The sequence below is a fragment of the Lemur catta genome, chromosome 11, assembly GCF_020740605.2.
Source record: "Lemur catta isolate mLemCat1 chromosome 11, mLemCat1.pri, whole genome shotgun sequence".
NCBI classification, from domain to species: Eukaryota; Metazoa; Chordata; class Mammalia; order Primates; family Lemuridae; genus Lemur; species Lemur catta.
The window spans coordinates 63,617,642-63,639,783 of record NC_059138.1 but is presented as its reverse complement, the minus strand read 5'-3'; the positions used below and the strand labels follow the sequence as shown (position 1 = coordinate 63,639,783).

General features: G+C 34.4%; 1 protein-coding gene across 3 annotated transcripts in view; it reads left to right on the top strand.

The window, feature by feature from the left end:
• The window catches only part of AGMO (alkylglycerol monooxygenase), a 299,655-nt gene that overhangs the window by 197,129 nt on the left and 80,384 nt on the right, over positions 1-22,142 (top strand). Inside the window, exons 13-14 of one of the 3 annotated variants that reach the window (XM_045564798.1) lie at positions 277-348; positions 2,372-2,512. The exons of the other annotated variants lie outside the window; for them this stretch is intronic. Coding sequence (XP_045420754.1) covers positions 277-348; positions 2,372-2,395 — 96 coding nt within the window. The 3' untranslated portion in view covers positions 2,396-2,512. Of the gene's footprint in view, positions 1-276; positions 349-2,371; positions 2,513-22,142 lie in introns of those variants that run through there. 3 annotated transcript variants of the gene reach the window in all.

Genomic DNA, 22,142 nt, shown 5'->3' with positions numbered 1-22,142 from the left:
CATTGCTTAGTTTTTTTTTTTTTTGATGAGTAAGGCATATAAATTGAAGGTAAAATTGAAATGCTCCAGTATTAGAGCATCCTGTTCCAGAGGGAGTAAAATTTGCTAGTAGTTATAAGAGGTCAAAAAAGCAGAACAAGTAGAATGATAATTTTGGGACTAAATGCATATAATTATATGTAGCCCTTCAGCCCTTCCCCATTTTGCACACAGACACATCTTTAGGAATGTTATCTATATCTTATTAATTTATTCTAAAGTTGGTTCCATTTCTAGGAAGACATAGAAGCGCTAGGTCTCCTGGTACCTGAGCAGACAGTGAACTGGGGAAAGAAGAGATCCAAAGAGGTAAATACCTGTGAAAGTCTTTTGAAAGTACATCTCTATCAAATGTTGACCTTAAATTAGATAATCTAAGAAGATAAGAGCTTCACAGCTACTACATCTCAAAATAGACATTTAGAAGCAAAAATGTTTTTAATGATAATCTGAATGATTACAATGCAATTATATTGTACTTATCTATAGCTAAAAATAAATTCATATGACTTTTAAATATTTGCCTATCATATGAATGTATAAAAATTCACCTTTATCTTTGAGGTGATGAAAATGTTTTGCAACTTGATAAAGGTGGTGGTCACATAACATTGTGAATATACTAAATGCCACTGAATTGTATATTTGGAAACGATTAACTTTATGTTATGCAAATTTCACCCTAAAAAGAATCTTTTAAAAATAATGTTATGCAGAGAAAACGTGAAATCTACATATTAAAATATTTCTAGATGATAAAAAGAAAATTATCTTCATTCACATACATGAAAGTACTTTGAAAAACAGTCCTCTCTACCTGACCTAAAGTTTTGGTCATATCTTCCTTCTAGCCATCCCAAGTTACTGCTTAATTACAACTGCAGATCCTCTATTATGTCTGCCTTGGAGATTTTAATCGCTTTTTTTCAGTTAATTGCTGCAGCTAAGAATCCACTGGCAAGAAACTTCCTCTTGCTATTGAAAGTTGGAAAGGTGGAGCCCAGGTGCCTAATTTATCTGCCCATGGTCAAAAGGGTTAGCAATCTGGTAAATGTAAGAAACGGCTGGCAGGACTCAGCCAGTTGCTGCTCTCAAAAACAGGTGGACAAAGACTGCTAAAGAGATTTTGTGCCTTGAGTGACGCTGCTGCTGCTGCAGTTTGTGAACCTATTCTATCAAGCACTAAGATTGTTCAGGGTGAGCAGGTGGTTTGCAACTGACCCTCCCATTTCCCCTGCCAGAATTATAAAAAGCTATTCTCTGCATATGTGTTGCAGGTAGGGGATTTAATCAGCCTTTCCAGCTGTCCCTTTCTCCAAAGTTCTTTGCTCAGCTGGGAAGATCTCTGACAAGGCAGAGACAAACAGCTAAGTAGCTGGGGTTGATTTCCTCAAGTGTGTCCTTGAGACGTGCTAAGCTACCAGACACTCCCCTGTTTTATGGGCAATCATTCCTCTCATTGCCTGTCCTCCTTCTGACTGTCTGCCTCCTCCCCCGGCATGATTGAGAATATAAACTATGTAATTATGAAATATACTCTGTTATTGAAATGTAATTTCTGGCTTACTTTCTTCTCTCTTGCATACTTCTGACATTATTAGAGTATTTGGCACTATTTTATGTGTTTTAAATGAAAGGGAATTTAGAAAGAGTAGGCATGCTTGACCCAAACTTTAGAAAGCCTCTGATTGCAGTTAAACTTCTTCCTCCTTCAGAAGTCCTTGCTCCTTATCTCACAGATTCAGAGCTGTGACATTTTGCTTCCCTGATAAAAGGACCCAGTGATTTTCTTTCAAGAAAACTTGATGGCATATGACATTGTGATATACACGATTACATATGTTTGGGTGCCCCCAGGGAGGGCACTGGAATGTTTGACAATCCCACACATGTTCTTAGATGTTGAAGTTCATGAACTTTAAAAGACCAGGTGTCAAAATGGTTTTGTTTATGTGGTTTGGGAAAACTACTTTACGGTCTAAATGTAAATACAACTTAGGCCATCTTGATTTGTTGAGATATGTGTAGGCTCCAATAAGCAATTACTTAATAAATGCTTTTTTAATCATATAACTGTTACAACCTAAGACTTATTAGCAATGTTGAAATTGGAAATAACACATAGCTTAGTTTCTCTTTGACTTTCTCAATGTGTATCAAAATGCACCAAATAGCAGAATTACAAATACTTAATGAGTATAACAGCCCATATCCTAGAATCTAGAGAATGTGATTAATATATTCAATGGCATACATTTAAATGACAATTGAAGTTTTCCAAAATCATTAACTAGGAACACATCATTTCATAAAATATTTTTTTATTCAACAGCAATCCTTCTACGTGAATCAGTAAGATTGATTTTGGGATTCAAGATGAAAAATAACAAGTGGGTATGCTGAAAGTTAATGGTGTATATTTTTTTTCCGTATTGAGTCAACCAATTTTATAGGAAAGAACAGTGTCCGCCAAATTTAAAGAAGACAAATAAACCTTAAAATAGTATGGCTGCTTTGATTCAGTTGGCACTGAGATTTTCTAAATAAAGAAAAGAATTTTGTGGATATATATTTGTGGTAAGAGCATAGTTTTTTTGTTTTATTTTTTTTTTCTTGGTAGATGTGATGAATTTCTTTTGCCATCATAATTTGTGCTGTGAATTGAATGTGTTAGAAGAGATGACCTATAGAATTTTCAGGAGGAGGTGTTATTTACTTTTCATATAAATGCAAGGATTTAAATAAATAGAAAGTATAGGAGTAGTTGATTTAGCATCATAGCAGACAACCACTTAGCTTTAACATTGTTATCAGCTTTTACAGGGCTTCAGTTCTCCCATGTATTTTGAAGTACGTCTTCTATTTATTATGGTGTGTTTTCTCATGTTGAGGACATATTAAAAAAAAACCCTACACTAATTTTTCTATGGATTGGTAAAAAAAAAGTATTTTGTAAATTCCTACACTTGGTTTATTGTGATCTGTTTAAAATAACATGAAGGCTACCATTAGGTTTTGGTGAGAAATCTGAATATTTTGAATGGTGGCTACCGAAACTACAACTGAAGACAGGTAATGTGTAGCGTGTGGATTGCTACTGTATTATCTAAATTATGGATATGAAAACTAAAATATATTTATCTACACGTGCTACAATACATCTTAACAGTAACTGGTATGCAGAGAACATTTCAAAGGTAGTGCTGGCCAGACACAAGTCATTTGGCAGTAGCCTTGCCTAGTATATATTTTCAGGCCTGTCTGCACAAAGATGCTGGCACGTTTACCATGATTTCTATTCCAGGTGATGGATTTCTATCCAAGTAAGCGAGTGACTAAATATTTTCCGGTGGAATCTAGGCACCATAAAATCACTGAAGCCAAATAAAAAAGTTGTCGACCTTTCTAAAAAAGTAATTATAATAGCTTTGCATACCACTATGACAGAAGAAATATTTCCACTTAGATCACTGAATAATGAAATGGGTTGAATATAATTAGAAAAAAAAAGATTAATATGAATATGTTGCCAATATTTTCTTTTGTCAACATTAATGAATGTCTTATTGAATTTTCTTGAATTTCCAGAAAACTTCCTAATCATTAACAATAGCTAAATGCATGGATTCCATATCCAACTCTATCAAAGAAATCCCTGAACCCACTGAAAACCCATGCCATCATCACTTCAGCTGATTTATTTTACACAAAACCAGTTAAGGAATGGAACACTTTACATTAGTTTATTTGTGTTACCATAAGCAATTAGAGATGAATATGCCTTCCCAAGCGATACAAATGTGAGTCTCCCTTTGTGGCAGATTGTTTAAATTTACAACATAAAGCTAGCATTTCCATCTCCAATAAAATCCAAACAGACATTTAATTTTGGTGCATGACATTTCTGACTAAAATAGAGCCAGCAAAAGCTCTCGGACAGCTCTTATTGTTCATGAATTTGAACAAATTGGGGATCTGTGAATTTATAGCCAGATTTTGCTCTACTATTGTTTAAAATACAGCACACATGGAAAACACGCCGTGGGTGTGTTGTAATTCAGCTTTAATGATGTAACACTTGGTTTCAGTCAATTGTTGGAGGGCTGTAAGTGACATTGGTTTTGTACTTCAGACGTTGCATGTAACTTAGCAATTATAGTAAGGCTTTCAATAATGGTTGTTGGCGGGATATCCGCAAGTGAAGTCATAGCAATTTTGAAAGAGAAAGCTAATAAAAATACACCTGCCTTGTAGTGGAAAGTGAGCCTTTAATATCTCTGCTTTGAAGTTGGGCAAAGCCTTTGGTATTAACTAACAGATATTCTGATGAAGAAATAATCCACTGCCCCAGGGGAAAGCAAAGGATTGAAGTTCCAACAGATTGCTATTTTCTAATCACCTACTTTTCAGTCACTTTGATATCACAAAGGGAGACTAGAATGAGGTGACATTTTTTAAGTGCCCCAAAGATAGGGCTATTTTAAAAAGCAGACAATTGTAATTGTAAACAAATAAAAGGGCAAGTGCATATTCCTTAAAATGAATGAATTGACAAGGGCATAAGTAAAACTTTTTTGATAATTTTTTATTGTTAAAAACTTCAGAATGATTTGAAATTTTACATTCCAGTATGTCATTGCAAGATGATATTTAGAGTTTCAAATTTGCTTTGTGAATTATTCTTTTCTGTTTATGTCTTTTCCTTTGCTGCTTTTAAAGTCATTTGTTATTAGGCTTTACAAGGAAAAGATGAAAAGAAAATAGAAGCACTTGTGAAATTACCTTTTATATTGTTTAGAGAATTACTGATCTCAGGAATCCCCTTGCTATTGTGAAAATTTAACTCCTTTCCTTGGTGAATTGTTTCGTTCATGCTTACTTGGGTTTGCTTGCATCCCATAGTAGTGGGAAATTTAACACATTAAGTCCATAATAAATGCTGATATATTGAGATCACTAGAGGAAGAGATAGTTTATGAATGAGTACAATAGGAATTTGGAAATTTTCAAAAAAAATGACTATTAAATACCAAACAACAATTATTTTAACCAATTGTCCGAGATATTTATTGCAATCATCTTGGGAACTATTGATTGTGATGTTTAGATTAATGTAAAATGATTTACATAATCAACACTTTTCCAAGCACTTTAAATATTGATATTCCTCTTTTGTTACTTTTTTTTCTAAGTTAATGTTTGAACCCAAATAATAAACTTTCTTTTTGTTTAATATATATTTTTTTCAAATTCAGTAGTGCATCTGTATGGAGAATATCAAGTAATCCAAGGGATATACATTAGCACTTGTCAGAGCCATATTTAACATCAACATGCAAAACACACTGAAACTTACTGCCAAGTTCAAAGGGAATATAAGCACTCTAAATCCCTTGTTAATGTGGTTAAAAAAGTTATCATAAAGATGTTTGTTTTGTTGAAAGGAAGTCACATTTTATTTCTTATTTATGAAACAGACTTTGATGTTTCTTAGGCCAGAAAGGATTTTTCACAATTCATTTATGTATCAGTTAAGTGCACTCTCATTAGTGAATAGTATAGAAGAAGCCTTTTTTTTTTTGGTTGGGGCAGGGAGAAGGGTAGTTGTTTTCTCTGTAGAATTTCAGTGTGTAATGTGCATTTAACTTTAAAAATGGATTGTTGTTGAGTCTTGACACCTGCTGGTATGTGTATCCATTTCAAGCTACAAAGTGGTTCTCTGATATAAATACCAGTAAGCTTGTTAAATTTTGTCAGCTGTATCATCACATTAGTGCAGGGTATTATGGTAAAATCCAGTTGAGTTCAATTTTCTGGTTATATGTTTGGACTATAAGATTTTCCTTCTGGTGTTTATGAAAAGTTTCTATTGCCAGAGAGAGAGATTTCAAATCAAGGGAAGGAAAAGCATAACAAAAAGAAAAACTGATCCATTTGACTTTCATATGCCCAGAAAGCATCATGTAATATACACCATAATGTAAGATATTGATATTATTTTGTAATATCTGCCAGACAATTGTGATATGAAAATATTGGGTTTTAAATATCAGTATGTATCAAAAAAAGTGAAATGTATTTTCATTTCGGTAGTGAATATAAGTCATTTTGATAAATACTTCTTATTTTGAATAATATTAGATAATAATTATTAACCACCTACTAAATACCAGGCCCTTCATGGGCTCTTCGCTTCATTTACTTTATCTCATTTAATATTAACTACTCTTGAAAAATACAAGGAAAGTCTTATAGCTTGTTTTGACTTGCTCAGGATCATACTGTAAGGCTTTTGCATGGTGGGCACCAGAGAAAGAAAGAGGAGCAGAGTTGAAAGGGGTAAGCCATGAGGCTTTATTGGAGTGTTCCCAGGAGAAACGGGTCCCAAGAGAGGGGCCCAGGCGAGGTTCATGGGTCCCAGGAGAGAGGGGCCCGAGAAGTTGTGTCGCCCGGAAGTTTTGAGTGGGCTTGTATATGTTTTTAGGGATAGGGGACGGGGATTTCTTTGGCAGGAAGATTTTTGGTGCGAAAAGTTAGGAATTTTCCGTTAAGGTTTTAGGGTGGGTATTGGGAACTAGGAGGGGCTGGTGGTATGTATGGATTCCAGGAACCAAAACTTCTCTTATCTGGGTGAATATCCAGGTGTGGTTATGCTTTAACTTAGCTGGGCCCAGCAGTTAGTTTCTTCTGCAGGTCTTGTGGACTTCTTCCTTTTCTTTAGGGAGGGTAGGGGTGCCTGCCACCAGCCTTACACATACAACTAACAAATGAGGGAATTGGGATTCCAGGGGAGGAATGGCCACACCTATAACCGAGGTGGGCAAGTGAAGGGGGAAAATGAGACAACATATCAGAAAGAGGATATAATGAGTACATTAGAGTAGAGAAAAATTGATGTGAAATACATTAAATCCAGTGCCTGAAAATGTAGTCTCTTTTAGTTTGATTTAGTGAATATTCCAGATGAGAAAGACCTTATTCTCAGTGGTACACTTAACAGTCAAGATCAACTCAATTCCTCACATATTAAGTGCCTATGGCATATCGGAACCCCGCACAAAGTAGACTGGCAACAACAGAGAAGGGTGTTCTGATAGGGAGGAAGATATCAGTGTCCAGTGAAGGTGAATATTAATTAACAGCAGAATACCTACTGCAGTGGATAAACTCCAAAGTATTAGTGGTTTAACACCAATGAAATTTATTTTTTGCTCACATAAAGATCAATGTTAGTGTTCCTGTTAAGTATTTACCCTTTTATGTGGTCTTTTAGGAACCCATTCTCCTTTCATCTTATGATTTCACCCTCCTGTCTATTCTGAAAGAGGAGTTGAAGGAGAGTACAAAGTTGTGCATTGGAGGGTTTAGGGGCAGCACATATAACCTCTGCTCCCATTCCACTGGCAGCGCTGAGTCGCACAGCAATTCTTAATTAAAAAGAAGGCTGGGAAATACAATCTAGCCCAGCAAGAAGAGAGAATATGTTTCAGTGAACACATTGTTTTGGCTACAAATTGCAAAAATCTATATAGTAACTCAGCCTATTTTGACACAGGGCTTTCTGTCATTTTCCCTGAGTTTCAAGCACTGGGCTTCTCTCTCTCTCTCTCTCTCTCTTTCTTTCTCTCTCTCTCTCTCTCTCTCACACACACACACACACACACAATTTTTATAGCACCCAGCACATATTATTTTAGGCACAGATAGTGCCCTAGTTACTATATCAATCTTTTTTATATATTTTCCTCATTTTATCTCCACAGCAAGTCAACCAGATATGTTATCCCATTCCTGTTATTATGGCTGCATACTAAATTATTAAAAAACTTTAGTGGCTTAAAAAGTAATAATCATCTTTACTTCTTACAGCTTCTGTTCACGAATTAAGGAAGGACTTAGCTGGGCGACCTTTCTCTGTGTCTTTCTTTATAGTCACATAATGGCTGGGGACAAAGTCATTTAAAGTCGAGGCTAGAGCTGGAGGACCCATTTCCAAAGCTAACATAAAGGTACCATCCATTAATAGGGTGGCCTCAGTTACTCCTATGTAGACATCTCCACTTGATTGCTCCAAAGTCCTCAAAACATGGATTCTGGATTCCTCCAGAGAGAATAATCCAGGAGGCCAAGGGGGAAAATGTAATGCCTTTTATAACCTATGTTTAGAAGTCACACACAATCACTTCCACCATATTCTATGGGTCACATAGGACCAGTCCTGATTCATTGTGGGTGGGGCTTATATGGCAGTTGAACAATGGAAGGTCTAGATCAGTGGGACCATTTTGCAAACTGATTTTTACACCTCCACTTGGCAGATAAAGAAGATGAGGCTTAGAAGGAGGTTAAGGACATTGCTGAAGTCAAATAACTAGCTAGCCCAGACTTTCACACAAGGCAGCTTGACTTTAAAATCCCTGCTATTAATAACTAAAATATATTGTCTCTATAAACAGATAAAGTATGTGCATGAGTTTTTCCCAGAAAAATGTGTGTAACTGTTGAGCACAAACAGAAGGATGGCTTCTGCAGAAATTCAAATAGTTCAAATATCAGAATATAAAGTAAAAGGAATGCTTAATATCAAAAAAGCTCAAACTTTCTAGTAAATTAGATCCAGAAATGACAACATGACAACACACATGATTGTCAAAATATTGTCTTTTATACATATAGACTGTATTACTAAGTCATCAGTTCTATTTCTATTTTTTGAGGCAGAGTGTTGCTCTGTTATCCCATCTAGAGTGCAGTACGTCATCATAACTCACTGTAACCTCCAACTCCTGGGCCCATGCCATTCTCCTGCTTCAGCCTCCTGAGTAGCTGGGACTACAGGCATGCACCACCACACCTGGCTAATTTTTTTCTATTTTTAGTAGAGATGAGGTCTCACTCTTGCTCAGGCTGGTCTCAAACTCTTGACCTGAAGGTATCCTCCCACCTCAGCCTCCCAGAGTGCTAGGGTTAGGAGTGTGGTGAGCCACGTCCATGCTTGGCCAAGTTCTATTTTTGATATTGAAATTAGCAGAGAAGTAGGAGCTAAGTAAAGGCTCCATAACATCCTGTAATTAAATCTTCTGTATTCAAAAAGAAATGATGACCTAAACTTCTGTATGTTAGTGATTGCTTTTCCTCCACCAGACCGTAAGTTACTTGAGCACAAGATATATGTACTGTTCATTTTACAGTCCTCTAACCTAAAGCACAGTGCTGATACTCCATTAACTTTAGGGAGCTGCAGCTCTGCTCTCTACCAAACTCCACAAAGGAAAGATGCCCATAAAATATGGAACTCTCTTACCCCCTCTAGTACATAGCATCTGATTTCCAAGAAATGGGTTTGAATTCCAAAGCTATCACTTTCTAGGCCATGTTCTTGACCACTTCCTTTTCATAAAATGAGAGCCCAGGGAATCTCACTAGGTTTGAGGGTATTAAATATGACAATGAACAGAACATATCTGACATGGATGTCAATAAGTGACACCTATAGTGTCAATAAATGCTAACTGTGTAACAATGGCACCTGCTAGTTCCTAGGTCCTTCCTCTCTGGTAGTATAGATATATTTGAATTGTTATTCTGTCATTTTAATTTCAGAAACCAATGTTTTCCCTTCCAGCAAGTTTTTGTCTTTTACCTGGTCCAAGTCTGCAAGAGGATAGACAATTTCTTGTCATATCCTTTAAGAGCTTCCACATTATTCATGGAGGGTTTCTCTCTGCAGACTACTAAAGTTAAATTGGAGCTCCTCATCATCTCTTTTCCTAGCTTTCTGAAATTTGTAGTAACTTGTTGTCAATACCAATGATTTAATTCATTAAAAATATTCTTAATGGGTATCAAGTATGTGCCAGGAATTGTCTTAGGTTCTAAAGATAAACTGAAAACAAGGCAGACAAAACCGAAGTTCTCAGGGAGTTTAAGTTCTAGTAGAGAAAGACAGACTATGGTAATAAGTTAATAAAATATATAATAGTTACATAGTGATAAGTCAGATATGAGGAAGAACAAAGCAAAGGAAGTGGATAGGGAGCTGGAGTGCAGGGGAGGTAGGATATTTAGGCATGTGTGTGTTCTCTGTGAACTCTCAGCAAATGCCTGGAGGAGGCAGAGGCGTAAGTGCACCAGATCGTTTTTTTCAATTATCCCTGTACTTCCCTCTTGGAAAGTGAATTTCTCACAGTTAACTCTGCTCCTATGGGAAGAATCTTCTTCCTTTGCTCATCAGTCACAAGACTCCTTCCTTAATTGGACTGAATTTTTCAATTTAAGAATATTCAGTTTAAGAAATAAGCTTATCACTGTCTCCTGGAAGCCTCTCTTCCTCCTTCCCTCTTGCCTGATGCGTGGTATCTGTTTGTCTCAAGTCAGCCATTTGTAGTTCTGACGTTGCTATCGTTCCATAGCATAGGGCCATCATGGAGTTTTGTCACAGGAGCGAAGGCCACTTCTTCGTGTAAAATCACTGTAACCACATGTAAGAAGTGTGTCCGATCAAGATCAAGAATGAATGCTTCATATGATCAGTGGGTCGAGAAAAGGGTAAGAAAAATGGACCTGAAATAACCTCAAGAACATTACTGATAGTTCTTGAGAGGCCTTTACGAAATAGGTGGGATGTGATGAGGCAGGCACACAAATACAGAGATGGAGAATCTGTATTCAGGAAAGAGGACCCTGTAGAGAAGATCCAATATCTGCTTTTCATTAATGTACATTTTGCCAAGATACCACAGTCTAGAAAACACCTATCCTCCCCTACCACCCTATCAGATTGTACTGATCACATGTCAGTTTCAGTAAGTAATCAAATACAGCCACAAGTAAACAATTTTTCCATATAGATGCCTGGGCTCCATCTAGTGGTAAAACGTAATTGTAGGTTTTCATCATTTTCCCAGACCAACCTTTTACTCAAATTTATTTAATAAATAAAATTTGTATCTTGAGGACGTCATAAATTACATTTTATATTCTTTTTAAGAAAGAGTGTTATCCAAGGTTAAAAACTGTGTCCACCATTTTATTTTGTACTACTTCTAATGAGAATATTTTATTTCCTCTATTTTATAAAGTTGGACTTAAAGCCAGGTGCTGTGGTGGGTGCCTGTAGTTCCAGGAACTTGGGAGGCTAAGGCAGGAGGCTCATGTAATCACAAGCATGCCCAGAACCAACCTGGGCAACATAGTGAGACCCTGTCTCTAAAAAAAAAGTTATTGGAGTGAATGTTCATTTATTCATTTATGTATATATATATATATATGTATATATATATATATACACACACACATATATATGTTTTTATTCTTTTGGTTTCTTTCTCTTTGCTTCTTATTCTTCTTTTTGTCATTAAAGGGCACAGAAACAAATTGCAGTACAACCAAGCTAAGATGTCATAAACTACCTTTTAGTTTAATGTTGTATAAATCAACAATAACAAAACTCATTATGAAAAATATGATATTAACATATTAATGAAATATAGTGTTCAAAAAAGAATTGAATGAAAACATTTAGATGAATAGGTAAATATCAGACATTAGAGGATAAGGTATTAATACAATACTATATTTTCAATTTAAGCATTTTTCTTTTTACATGGCATTTCTTTTAATGTTTTGAGCTGTTATTTTTTGTTTCAATAGCTTTCTTTAATCATTTTTTAAATACATTTTAAAGGCCTAATCTATTGCTAAAGTAGTGTCATTTCTGTGGATGTGTATGTAAGGGTTTATTCTTTGCTAGATCAATTTTGTGAGAATGTTTTAAGAACAGTTAACATAAGCTTTTTACAGTAAATTTTAATCTGAAATGCCTTTGTACTTTCACTGATTAAATTATTACAAATAAAATTACATTTAAAATTTTAAATGTAAAATTAAATGTATAACTGCCAATATATATATAATTATGTGTATATGTGTGAAAATATATATTAGGTATAATGAGTGTAATTTAATGGCTTCTCATTCCTTCCCAATAAAAGTAGCATTGCCGATTTAAAATGCATTTCAGTTTTGATACATAATTTAAAAATTACTGCATAAAACCAACTGTATATATCCAGAATATATTTCTCAAGCAGTGAAATTATAATCAAATATATTAAACAAAGTTCTTTTAATTTGAATTATACTTATCAATGAGAAACAATTACAGTGCTTCCAGAGATGATCTTCAAAGAGTTTTTTTTTAGTGTTAAACACTTGATTTTTAAAAACTCAAATATAAAAATTTTTTTTGGATTTGGTTGGGAGTAGCCCATAGAGATTCACTAGTGGACACACCTCAGAGTGGGGACATTGGGGGACAATGAAGGCTAAACTCTGGGGTCTCTAGCCAGGGGTCAGAAGCCAGGTAACAAAGCAGAAATCAAGAAGCAATTCCAGGACTACTGAACAAGATCAAAGAGCCAAAGCCTTTTGGGAACATGCCATGAAATATTCTGCTGTAATTGTCAGAGCAACCTAAGATGGGCACTTTAAGGTGTAGATGATCACGAACTAGGCAAGAGAACTTTGGGATCCGGAATATATAGGATGAGGAGTAAGACACGTAGGGAAAGAGCTGGCTGATACTAGCATCTAAAAGTCCCAGAGATTGATGCAATTTTCTGCCTCTGCTCTAGCGTATATACCATTATTATTATTTCTGCATGAGAATGAGCGGGCAGAGCCTGATCTGAGACCAGTTGGCAATAACTCAGTGGGTTACTGCTGTGGAGTGATAATCACAATTGTGTGATAGAAATATTACCCTAAAGTAATCTTATTTTACTACATTTATATTCATGATGCATTGTCATAGTAACATGGTAATATATACAGTTATTATGCATACCTGTATTTCAATACAAATTACAATATTAAAGAAAGCAGCACTTTGGGAAATAAAAATGTCTGCAGGAACCTTGAGTTTTCAAGTTGCCTCACTCTGAAGAAGTAGCAAAAACAATTAGTTTTGAAGCATTTGTGTGCACTTAAAAGGACTTTAAAACAAAGAAACACATATTTGACAGCATCTCGTTTCTGTTTTGAGACTATCACCATTTGAAAATGATTACAAAGTCATGAAATCATCTAGTACAGTATCATGGGGCTGTTTTTTCATGTTACCAGCTGCAAAGCTGCTCTAAATCCCAGAGTCTGGAGGTAGGCTTTTCCATCACACAGCCCTTTGCTCTGGCAAAAGTCACAGACTCTAAGCTCAAGAGAGAGTCCCAAGTGATATGTGAATCTGCACATTATTTTGTGTCTAAATGTCATGAGAGATTGGGAGTGACTCAGTGACTTACGTGAATATTTCAGCAGCTTTCTGTAGCATGAAATTGAAGATATAATTGTTTAAGAAACAAACCATAAAAAACAACAATTAAGTATTGTAAAAACAAAACTCAAAAGATCAGTACAATTTTGACAACATCCCTCCAACCATCTCCAAGTGAAATATTTATATTATATATGCTGTATTTCTCCTCCCAATTTTTCTCTTTTCCTCCTTGAAAGGAAAGTAGGGGGATTTGTCCCATGCTGGTTATTTTTCCCCCATCTGAATTCCTCTAATTCTTTCATATCAAAGAATTTAAAAGAAGAAAACAAAACAATACATCTACACAAACAAGAATTTGAACAGTCAAAATTAATTTGTCTCTGACTATTGGAACATTTTCTTAGGGCAAATTGTTTATATCTATTTATGAAGATTATTCAATAAACAAATTATCTTGCTCTATAATCTATGAAAAACAAGATCATTCTGTTCACATACATTTGCTTATTGTCTCTTTATATTGGAAATTGAAAAGAATTCTTGTTACTCCAAGCATTATTCTTTAAGGATGTTTATTTAAATATTATTAATAGCTATGCTTAATTTCTATCCTTTAGTCACTCAAGATGATCTTCGTGGTTATGTACATATTACCCACTCTTTCCTTTCCTGATATAGAAAAAAAATCAATATATTAATATATTTAAATTAGAAGTCCTCAGTCCTGGTGACTTGTTCTTTTATCTTCTTCATTCCTTTATGTCCTACTCCCTTCCCAATTGGTGTGACATATATCTGCCAACTTTCTATCAAGCTTACACAAAGTGCTTTGATTTGTTAAGTTGTCTGATGATATATATCTTGGAATCTCATTTCTCTTATTAGTCATATATTTCTATTTAAGAAGGAAGCAAATTTTCTTCTAGTAATTAGATTATTTTATGAATAGCTTAAACACTTTTGCTTAGTTTATTTCCATTTTTGATAATTTTATTTATTCTAGAAAACCCATAAAGACAAAAATTTTATTAAATAGACTGCTAATTTTCCATTGTCATAACTCAAGATTTTGGATTCTGAAGTGTAAGTCTGGTATGAAGATCAAAGTAGAGAAAAATAGCTGGTTTATTAGCATATAGAGAATAATAACCAATCTACCCATATTTTTGGAATCTCCTAGAGTTCAAGTTACAGAAAAAACTATTGAAACAAACTCTCAGCTCTCTTTTGTCTTTGTTTTTTTCTATTAAAATCAAAAGTTGATTTTTATTGAGCAGATGTTATCTTGTAGATGTAGCAGTGATATATATCTTTAGAAATGTTTAGATATTGCACCATTAAAGGCAAAACTTTAAGCAAATTGTCTTACCCACAAGTGCAGACTGTTGAAATGAGAATCCTTTCTTTATATTTTCCCATTGCCTTCTGCCCACCACTCCTCAAAAAAATCATCAAGAGCTCCATTCTTATCATTTGTTAATTTTGGACATATCTATCTGTTCTTGTTTGAAGGTGCTGGTGTACTTACAAAACATTTGCCACCAACAGATTCTCAATATTACTTAATACAAGAAAATATCCCACTTGTAAACTTATAGTGCCAGATTGTTTGGAATTGGGTATATTTTTGAGAAAGATACATGTACAATGTATTATAGCATACCCCTTTGGGGGCTGTGGCAGTTCCTTTTTGTCCAACAATCAATATGTTTTTTTGCAGAAAATTGTGTGATTGTTCACATTATACTGTGTAAATGAAGAATATGAATAGACTTCTGCCAATTCCAGTTAAGTTTTATGGCCAATTCAAATAAGAAAAAAAAAGAAAGAAAGAAAGAAAAAGAAAAAAAAAAAAACACTTGGATTTCTGAGCTTTTGGATTTCAGAATTGCATGAAAATAATTGTAAATTTATAACAAGTAATCTTCTCAGAGATTTTTCCATCTCTCTCTCTCTATTGTTAGGACAGAGTGGGTGAGCAGTTTGGATTGTGAGTTTCCTAACAGAGCTATTTCAGATAATTTGACAAAATACGATGTATACAAGTCATGCAACAGCTAAACTTCGTTTTTAAAAACTAAAAAACCCAGTTATATAACCCAAATATAACATATATTTGACCACTACGTTACATGCAATTGTTTCAACTTGATGTCCCTGATCAGAAAGTGAAAGTTTTTTTTTTTTTCCCGAATTTGGAGATTTTTTTTCAAGCTCATTTATATGCGTATATTTATTAGGATATATATAACACTCTGTGACATCCATCATCTCATTTAATAATGGCTGTCAGTTCACTTCCGATAAAGGGAAATTAAGAATGTTAAGCTACTCTGAAAATCTAACCACTTAGAAAATAAACTATAAGTTTGTACTTAAAGCTCCTTTTTATTTCTTCCCAATTATTTAAAGTTTCTTTTTCACTTTTTACAAATTTAATCATAATCTATTTGGAATATTTAGAAGTAAAATCTCTAAACAGTTTTGGAATTGGTATGAGAAGTCTTAGGGAAGAATCCAGAAATGAAAATTTTCACACTGAGTAGTGACCATGGAATGGCTTCTCTCTGGCTACTCTGAAGAATTTGTTTTCGTATTTCTGCAATTTCATAAGGATATATCTAGTTTCACATTTCTTTTTACTTATCTTGCTTAGGATTCTTTGGGTTTCCTGAAATTATGAATTTATTTTTTCAGCAATTTGATAAATCTTTACCTTTAATCTCTTCAAATACTATCTCTAAATCATTCTCTTTTTCCTCTCACTCTGAAGCTCTAAGTAAGCATATTTAAATACATTATTATTGTATGTTTTTACAATTCCTTCTATTCTGTCTTCCCACTTCCACTCCTGCCCTCCTGGAGTTTCATTCTGGGTTGTTTCTTTAGATTCATATTCCACTTCAATTGTGTTCATTTTGTCTATGTCCAATTTGCTCCTAAAGAATCCACTTAATTTTTAATATTAGCTGTATTTTTCAGTTCTGTAGTACATAGATACTCCTTTTCCAAATCTTTTTTGTAACTTTATACCATTTTCTGCCCCCAAAATTAAAGCTTGGCATATATGCCCTTAAAATATTAAAGTTATATATCTATAATCTATTTCAAATAATTCCAATTTGTGTGGAAGTACTTGTGAGTCTGCTCTGTTGTCTATCATTTCTCTTCTCACTCATGGAATCTTTCATTCTTATGTTTCTGGTAATCTTTGATTCTGTTATGATATTAAATTTAAAGGTTAATTTATAGAAATATGTTAGGGTCCTAGGCAAATGTCACTTTCCACCAAACAGGTTTTAAATTACCATTGCCGGCATCTCTAACAATCCAGGTAACATTAATTCAACTTTGGGACATGAGATTGTCTACCTATGTGGCTCACAACAGAGCTTCAGAGTAGACATTCATTGTTTACTTATTTTATACCCCTACTCTGAAGGGACATCCATAAAGCCCCAGTGCTCCTTTGGAAGACTCCAGACTTGGCCTTTGTTCTTCTAGCTTCCTCCAGTTGGTAAATGCCACGAGAGCAAAATAGTCCTGAATGTTGAATTTATCTTTCTGGATTTCTGTTCTCTCCCATTTCTTGATCTAGTATTTCTACATTGGCATTCACTGATGTCTCTCAAACATATTTTGAAATTATTTTATCTCACTTTTTTAGTAGCTTTAATAAAAGGTTTGGTTACCAAGATTACCATTACACAAAAACAAAATCTTGTGATGAGGCATCAACAATCAACTTTGTGAAGAATAGAAATGAATAAGAGAAAGAAAGAACAGGACATGTCTAGTGTAGAAAAAGGAGGATGAAAAAAAAGACCCAATGAAAGATTTTGGCAATATTCAATCTTAGAAGTAGGAAGAAAGGGATAATAAAAGGCAAAACGAATTTCTAGAAGATGTCAATGATTAACACTCTAAGAATGGTCAAATAGAATTTGTCCTGAGAAAAAGGATTTTGTAATAAGGAATGCATCAGAGTTTAAGGTGGGCAGCTCTAAGAAGCAGCCTGATTTTAGAGTCTTCCAAAGTACTAGTTAGCTAAAAAGTATATTTAGCAACGTCTTTAAGAGGACAGGTAAAAGCAAAAAAAGAAAAAAATATTGAGTCAGTGTAGTACATATATAATTCTAGTACATATTTTAAAAATTTATCACTTATTTTAATTACATTATACTGTGGCTAAGTTGTAATTAAATTTCTTCATGAATAGACCCCACTGATGATGTTTATCAGATCCTTCTGTTAAAGCTGGAAGAATGAGAGTAGTAGATCTTCAATATTTTTCTTAATTTCATAATATTTAATTTCTGTGAACTCGAAGATGATCTTTTGATACTGGCTTGTAAACTCAACTGAGTCAATCATTTCAGTTTGTTCAAACATGTGGACTAGGATTTCAAGATCAGAAAGGAATTTTTATCTTAAACTGATCCATGTAAATGATGCTATTTTGGTTGATACACTATATCCAAGGTGTTCTCCTTTTTAAGCAGAAATCCGAAATTGATTACCTTTTATTGGAATAGCAGTCATATAAGGGACAATTCTAAGGCTTCATAATCATTTTTATTTATACATAACAAAGAATATAAACCTTTCTAAATCCTTTCTAGTGGAAATCATTCATTGGTACCATTGTCTTACCGGGTGGCAAATTTTTTTCTACTGCTTGCTATACAGGAAACTTGTATAAAATCACTTCTCGATCTGTGTTTCGAAAGTAATGAATGAATGAAGGTCTTCTGGGATATTTTATTTTACTATTAGTAGCTATAATAATTATGTGTTCATGTTCACTCCAATCAAGCTCATAAGGGGATTTAACAGGTGTTTAAAATGGTAAGAAATTTTAGACCAACCAATAGGTTAAGAAACTTCTCTTATTACAAGATAATATTGTACCCAATAATGTGAATGGAATTTGAACCTCTTTGCCTATCCCCACTTCTGATTTAATAAAGAAAGCTGGATTACTCTATTATGATTTATTCTAGTCCACATTTATTTTTATGTCCCAACACTAAATATAAGCATCTGGTTTCATCAAGACATCTGTCAATGGTCAGGTTACATTCAAATAAACTTTTACAGTGTCTTGGGATCATGGAAGTGACTACTTTTCTGGGTCATAAATTCATGCCTTCTATATGTTAGATATAATGCATATCTACAGTGACCATCAAAAATAATCTTAAACTAAAGGATGAAGATTCAAGTTAATATTGATCTCTATAATACTGGAATATTTCTCTGATTTGTGTGAAACAATGAAAGAATTTACAAAGTTAAATGTCAAAGTTACTATTTTGAGGATGGGAATCTCAAGAAGGTTCATTTGGCTGATTAGGGGGAAAACAGTTGTAAACTAAAAGTCTTTTTAAAAATCCTTATACTTTAATAAACAGTGCCACATGTTGATATGCTTGATGTATTTACTTTCATGTATGTTCATCCTGCTAGTTATAGAGAGCAAAGAGTCGAATATTCTCTTTATATAAAGACAGTTTGATTTTATTACCATGAAATTGAAATGACACTGGCTCACAGTAAATTATGCTATCTACATACTGCCTGAAATAATAAAATAATTTAAGTGTATGTCACTTAATAGCCCATTGACCTATAAAGTGGGCTAATATATTCAGTTACAAAGAAATATAATTTGTAACTGTTTTTCCTTGGATTTTTTTTTGCTAAAAATTACATTGCTTACAGTTAGAGTTGAAGAGTTACTACGCACATTAACCCGCTGAAGACTTTGACATGTCATACAGCAAAACACCTGCTTTATTGAGATATCCTTTACTTAGTTACCTGAATAATGAACTTTTTTTTTTTTTTGCATGTTTGTTGGGAAAGGCAGTCTCATGCAGACAATCTTCTGACTTCCTCTTGGCTGTGTAATTATGGGTCTTGGGCTTGGAGCACATCTTTACCAAGAGATAAAGAGTCTCTACAGTCTGTGTTAGGCTTATCACCTCCAGTGGGAATATCTTTACTTTAGACTCAATGAATACTTCTTTGTTCTGAGTCAATGTCCCTCCGGAGTCCTCCCAGCTTTCAGACTCCACTGGGTATCAGTGGAGCCCTACGGTGGGATCAGAGGAGTGCATGTAAGCCAATGGCCCTGCATTGGCTGCCGTGTGGGAAAAGAGAGAGAAGGACCCACTAGCCATGGGGAACTGATGCACACTATTGGAGCTCATTGTGCTCTGTCTCTTCTCTGTAAGAAAAAGTATTGTCCCATCCAGTGCTTGATTGCGTTTTGTATCCCTTGGCGACTCCAATGCCAAGATGCAGCAAGCAGAAGTGTCCGGACTTCTATTTCTGGTGGCTGGTATTGTGATGATCTTTGCTGTCTGTTGCACAGTTGAATTCTTCCCCTGGCATTTGTGCAATTGACCTACAATTACGAAAGTTATGAAGAGTGGTGTGATGAACTTTTTTACTCTATTCCATGGATGTGCTTGAGAATATTTTTCATATGGTTCTCTTTATGAGAGAGACTTTTCCTCTTATCTCAGTAACAGATATAATTGTGCAACTGGAGTAACTCCTTTATATCTCTTGTATATTTATGTCTGTTAATTATATAACTACATCTTTTTTATGTGTGTTGGTTGCTAAACAACTGAGAGTTAAATATGTAGCAAATATTCAAAGGAGTTTTGCTTTTCTCTTCTTTTTTATTTCAATTATACTTTAAAAGTTTTGCTGTATGTATTGGATTTCTATTGCCAGCACAACAAATTACCACAAACTTAGTGTTTAAAATAACACAAATTCATTATTTCATGCCTCTTTACGTCAGAAGTCTCTGTATGTCAGAGTCGGTTTAGCTGGTCTCTCTGCTCCAGATTTCACAAAGGCAGAAACAAGGTTCACTCAAAGATTATTATGCAATGAAGATTCCCATTTCCTTGCTAGTTGTCATCTGAAGGCTGCTGTTATCTTCAAAATGCCTCACTCCAGTCTCCTCATTGGGGCCTCTACATGTGAGAGCCAACAGCAACATGCCAAGTCCTTCTCACTGTTGGAATCTCTATGATTTTCACTTCTACCACATCTTTTTCTCCTCTTCTTCCTCAAGCCAGAGAAAGTTCACTCACTGCTTTTGAGGGCTCAGATAATTAGATTGGATCCACCTCAATAAATTAGGATAATCTGCCTATGTTAAATTTCTTAACCTTAATTATATCTTCAAAGTCTCTTCTATCGTGTAAGATAATATACTAACAGGTTCCAGGGATTAGGGAATGGGCATCTTTAAGGAGGACATTATCTGACCTACTTCACTGTTTTATGCATTTTTATATATTTTGTTGATATGATATAAATAAAATTTTAGAAATAAACCAAGAAAAATTTTATGAGTGTACGATGTTTCAATGAACTAAGAACCTCAAAGTATTCTAGATATGAGGAGACCCTGGTTAAATTGGTGAAAGCTAAAATTTGATTTAAAGTATAATATAGCTGTTTTCTTTAGTTTTAGAGTTAGGTATATGAAATTGGCATTTACAAACTTTAAGCATACATATTTACCAGTGTCTTATTTTTTTTCTTGCATAATTTCCTAAGTTACTGAACAAAGTACATGTATGACTACAAATTATATCATTACAATAGCCCCCCCTTATGTGCAGTGTTGCTTTCTGTGGTTTCAGTTACCCATGGTCAAATACAGTATAAACTATTAAATAGAAAATTCCAGAGATAGACAATTCATAAATTTTAAATTGTGCAGCATTCTGAGTAGCCTGATAAAATCTTGCACTATCCTGCTCAGTGCCACCTGGGATGGAAATCATCCCTTTGTCCAGCTAATCCATACTGTGTATTGTACATCTCCCTCCCCATACATCATCACTATCATCTGCTCCTGACATCAGCTTATCAGTATTGTTATGGCTTGATGATCCGGGATCACCTGAGCAGATGATCCTCCTTCTGACAGATCATATCATTTGAAGATCAACAGTAGCCCAACACTATGTCACAAAGCCTACACCATTCACCTCACTTCAACTCATCACATAGGCATTTTATCATCTTTTATCATCACAAGAAGGGTGAGTACAGTAAAATATTTTGAGAGAGAGAGAGACCACTGTCACATAACTTTTATCACAGTATACTGTTATAATTGTACTATTTTATTTTTTTATTATTATTAATTTCTTATTAGTTATAGTTGTTAATCTCTGACTGTGCCTAACTTATAAATTATACATTTTCATAGGTATGTACATATAGGAAAACATAGTATATATAGAGTTTGGTACTATCCATGGTTTCAGGCATCTACTAGGGGTCTTGGAATGGAACCTCCTGTGGGTAAGAGGGGACTACTGTATATTACTATGACTTTGTTCTTTCTCATCTCTCTTCTTTCTGTTGGAGTTCATGAGGCAGTTCCTTTACTGAATCAAATTTAGTGTTTGCCAGAACCTTAAATACTTTGACTTTGCAAAATACAGACACGTCTGCTGGTAAAAAATGCCCATCCTTTTCAGGAATCCTAGCTATTAATACATGTGTTCCTAGAAGCAGACGAAAAGAAGATTGAATATGAGCCAAAGTAGTTACTAGTTTTAGGATCTTTGAATACTTAAACAGTAAAGTACACTTACTGTTTTCTTTCTTCACTCGTAAATGTGTTTAATAGTAGCTACCTGACAGAACTATGAGTAGTGACTATAAAATGTTTAACACTGTGTTTGGAATATAGTTAATAGAAAATCAATGGGGGAAGATATTATTTTTATTAAGAAGCATGTTATTACAAAGGACCAGTGAGAAACATGCTTTTATTGCC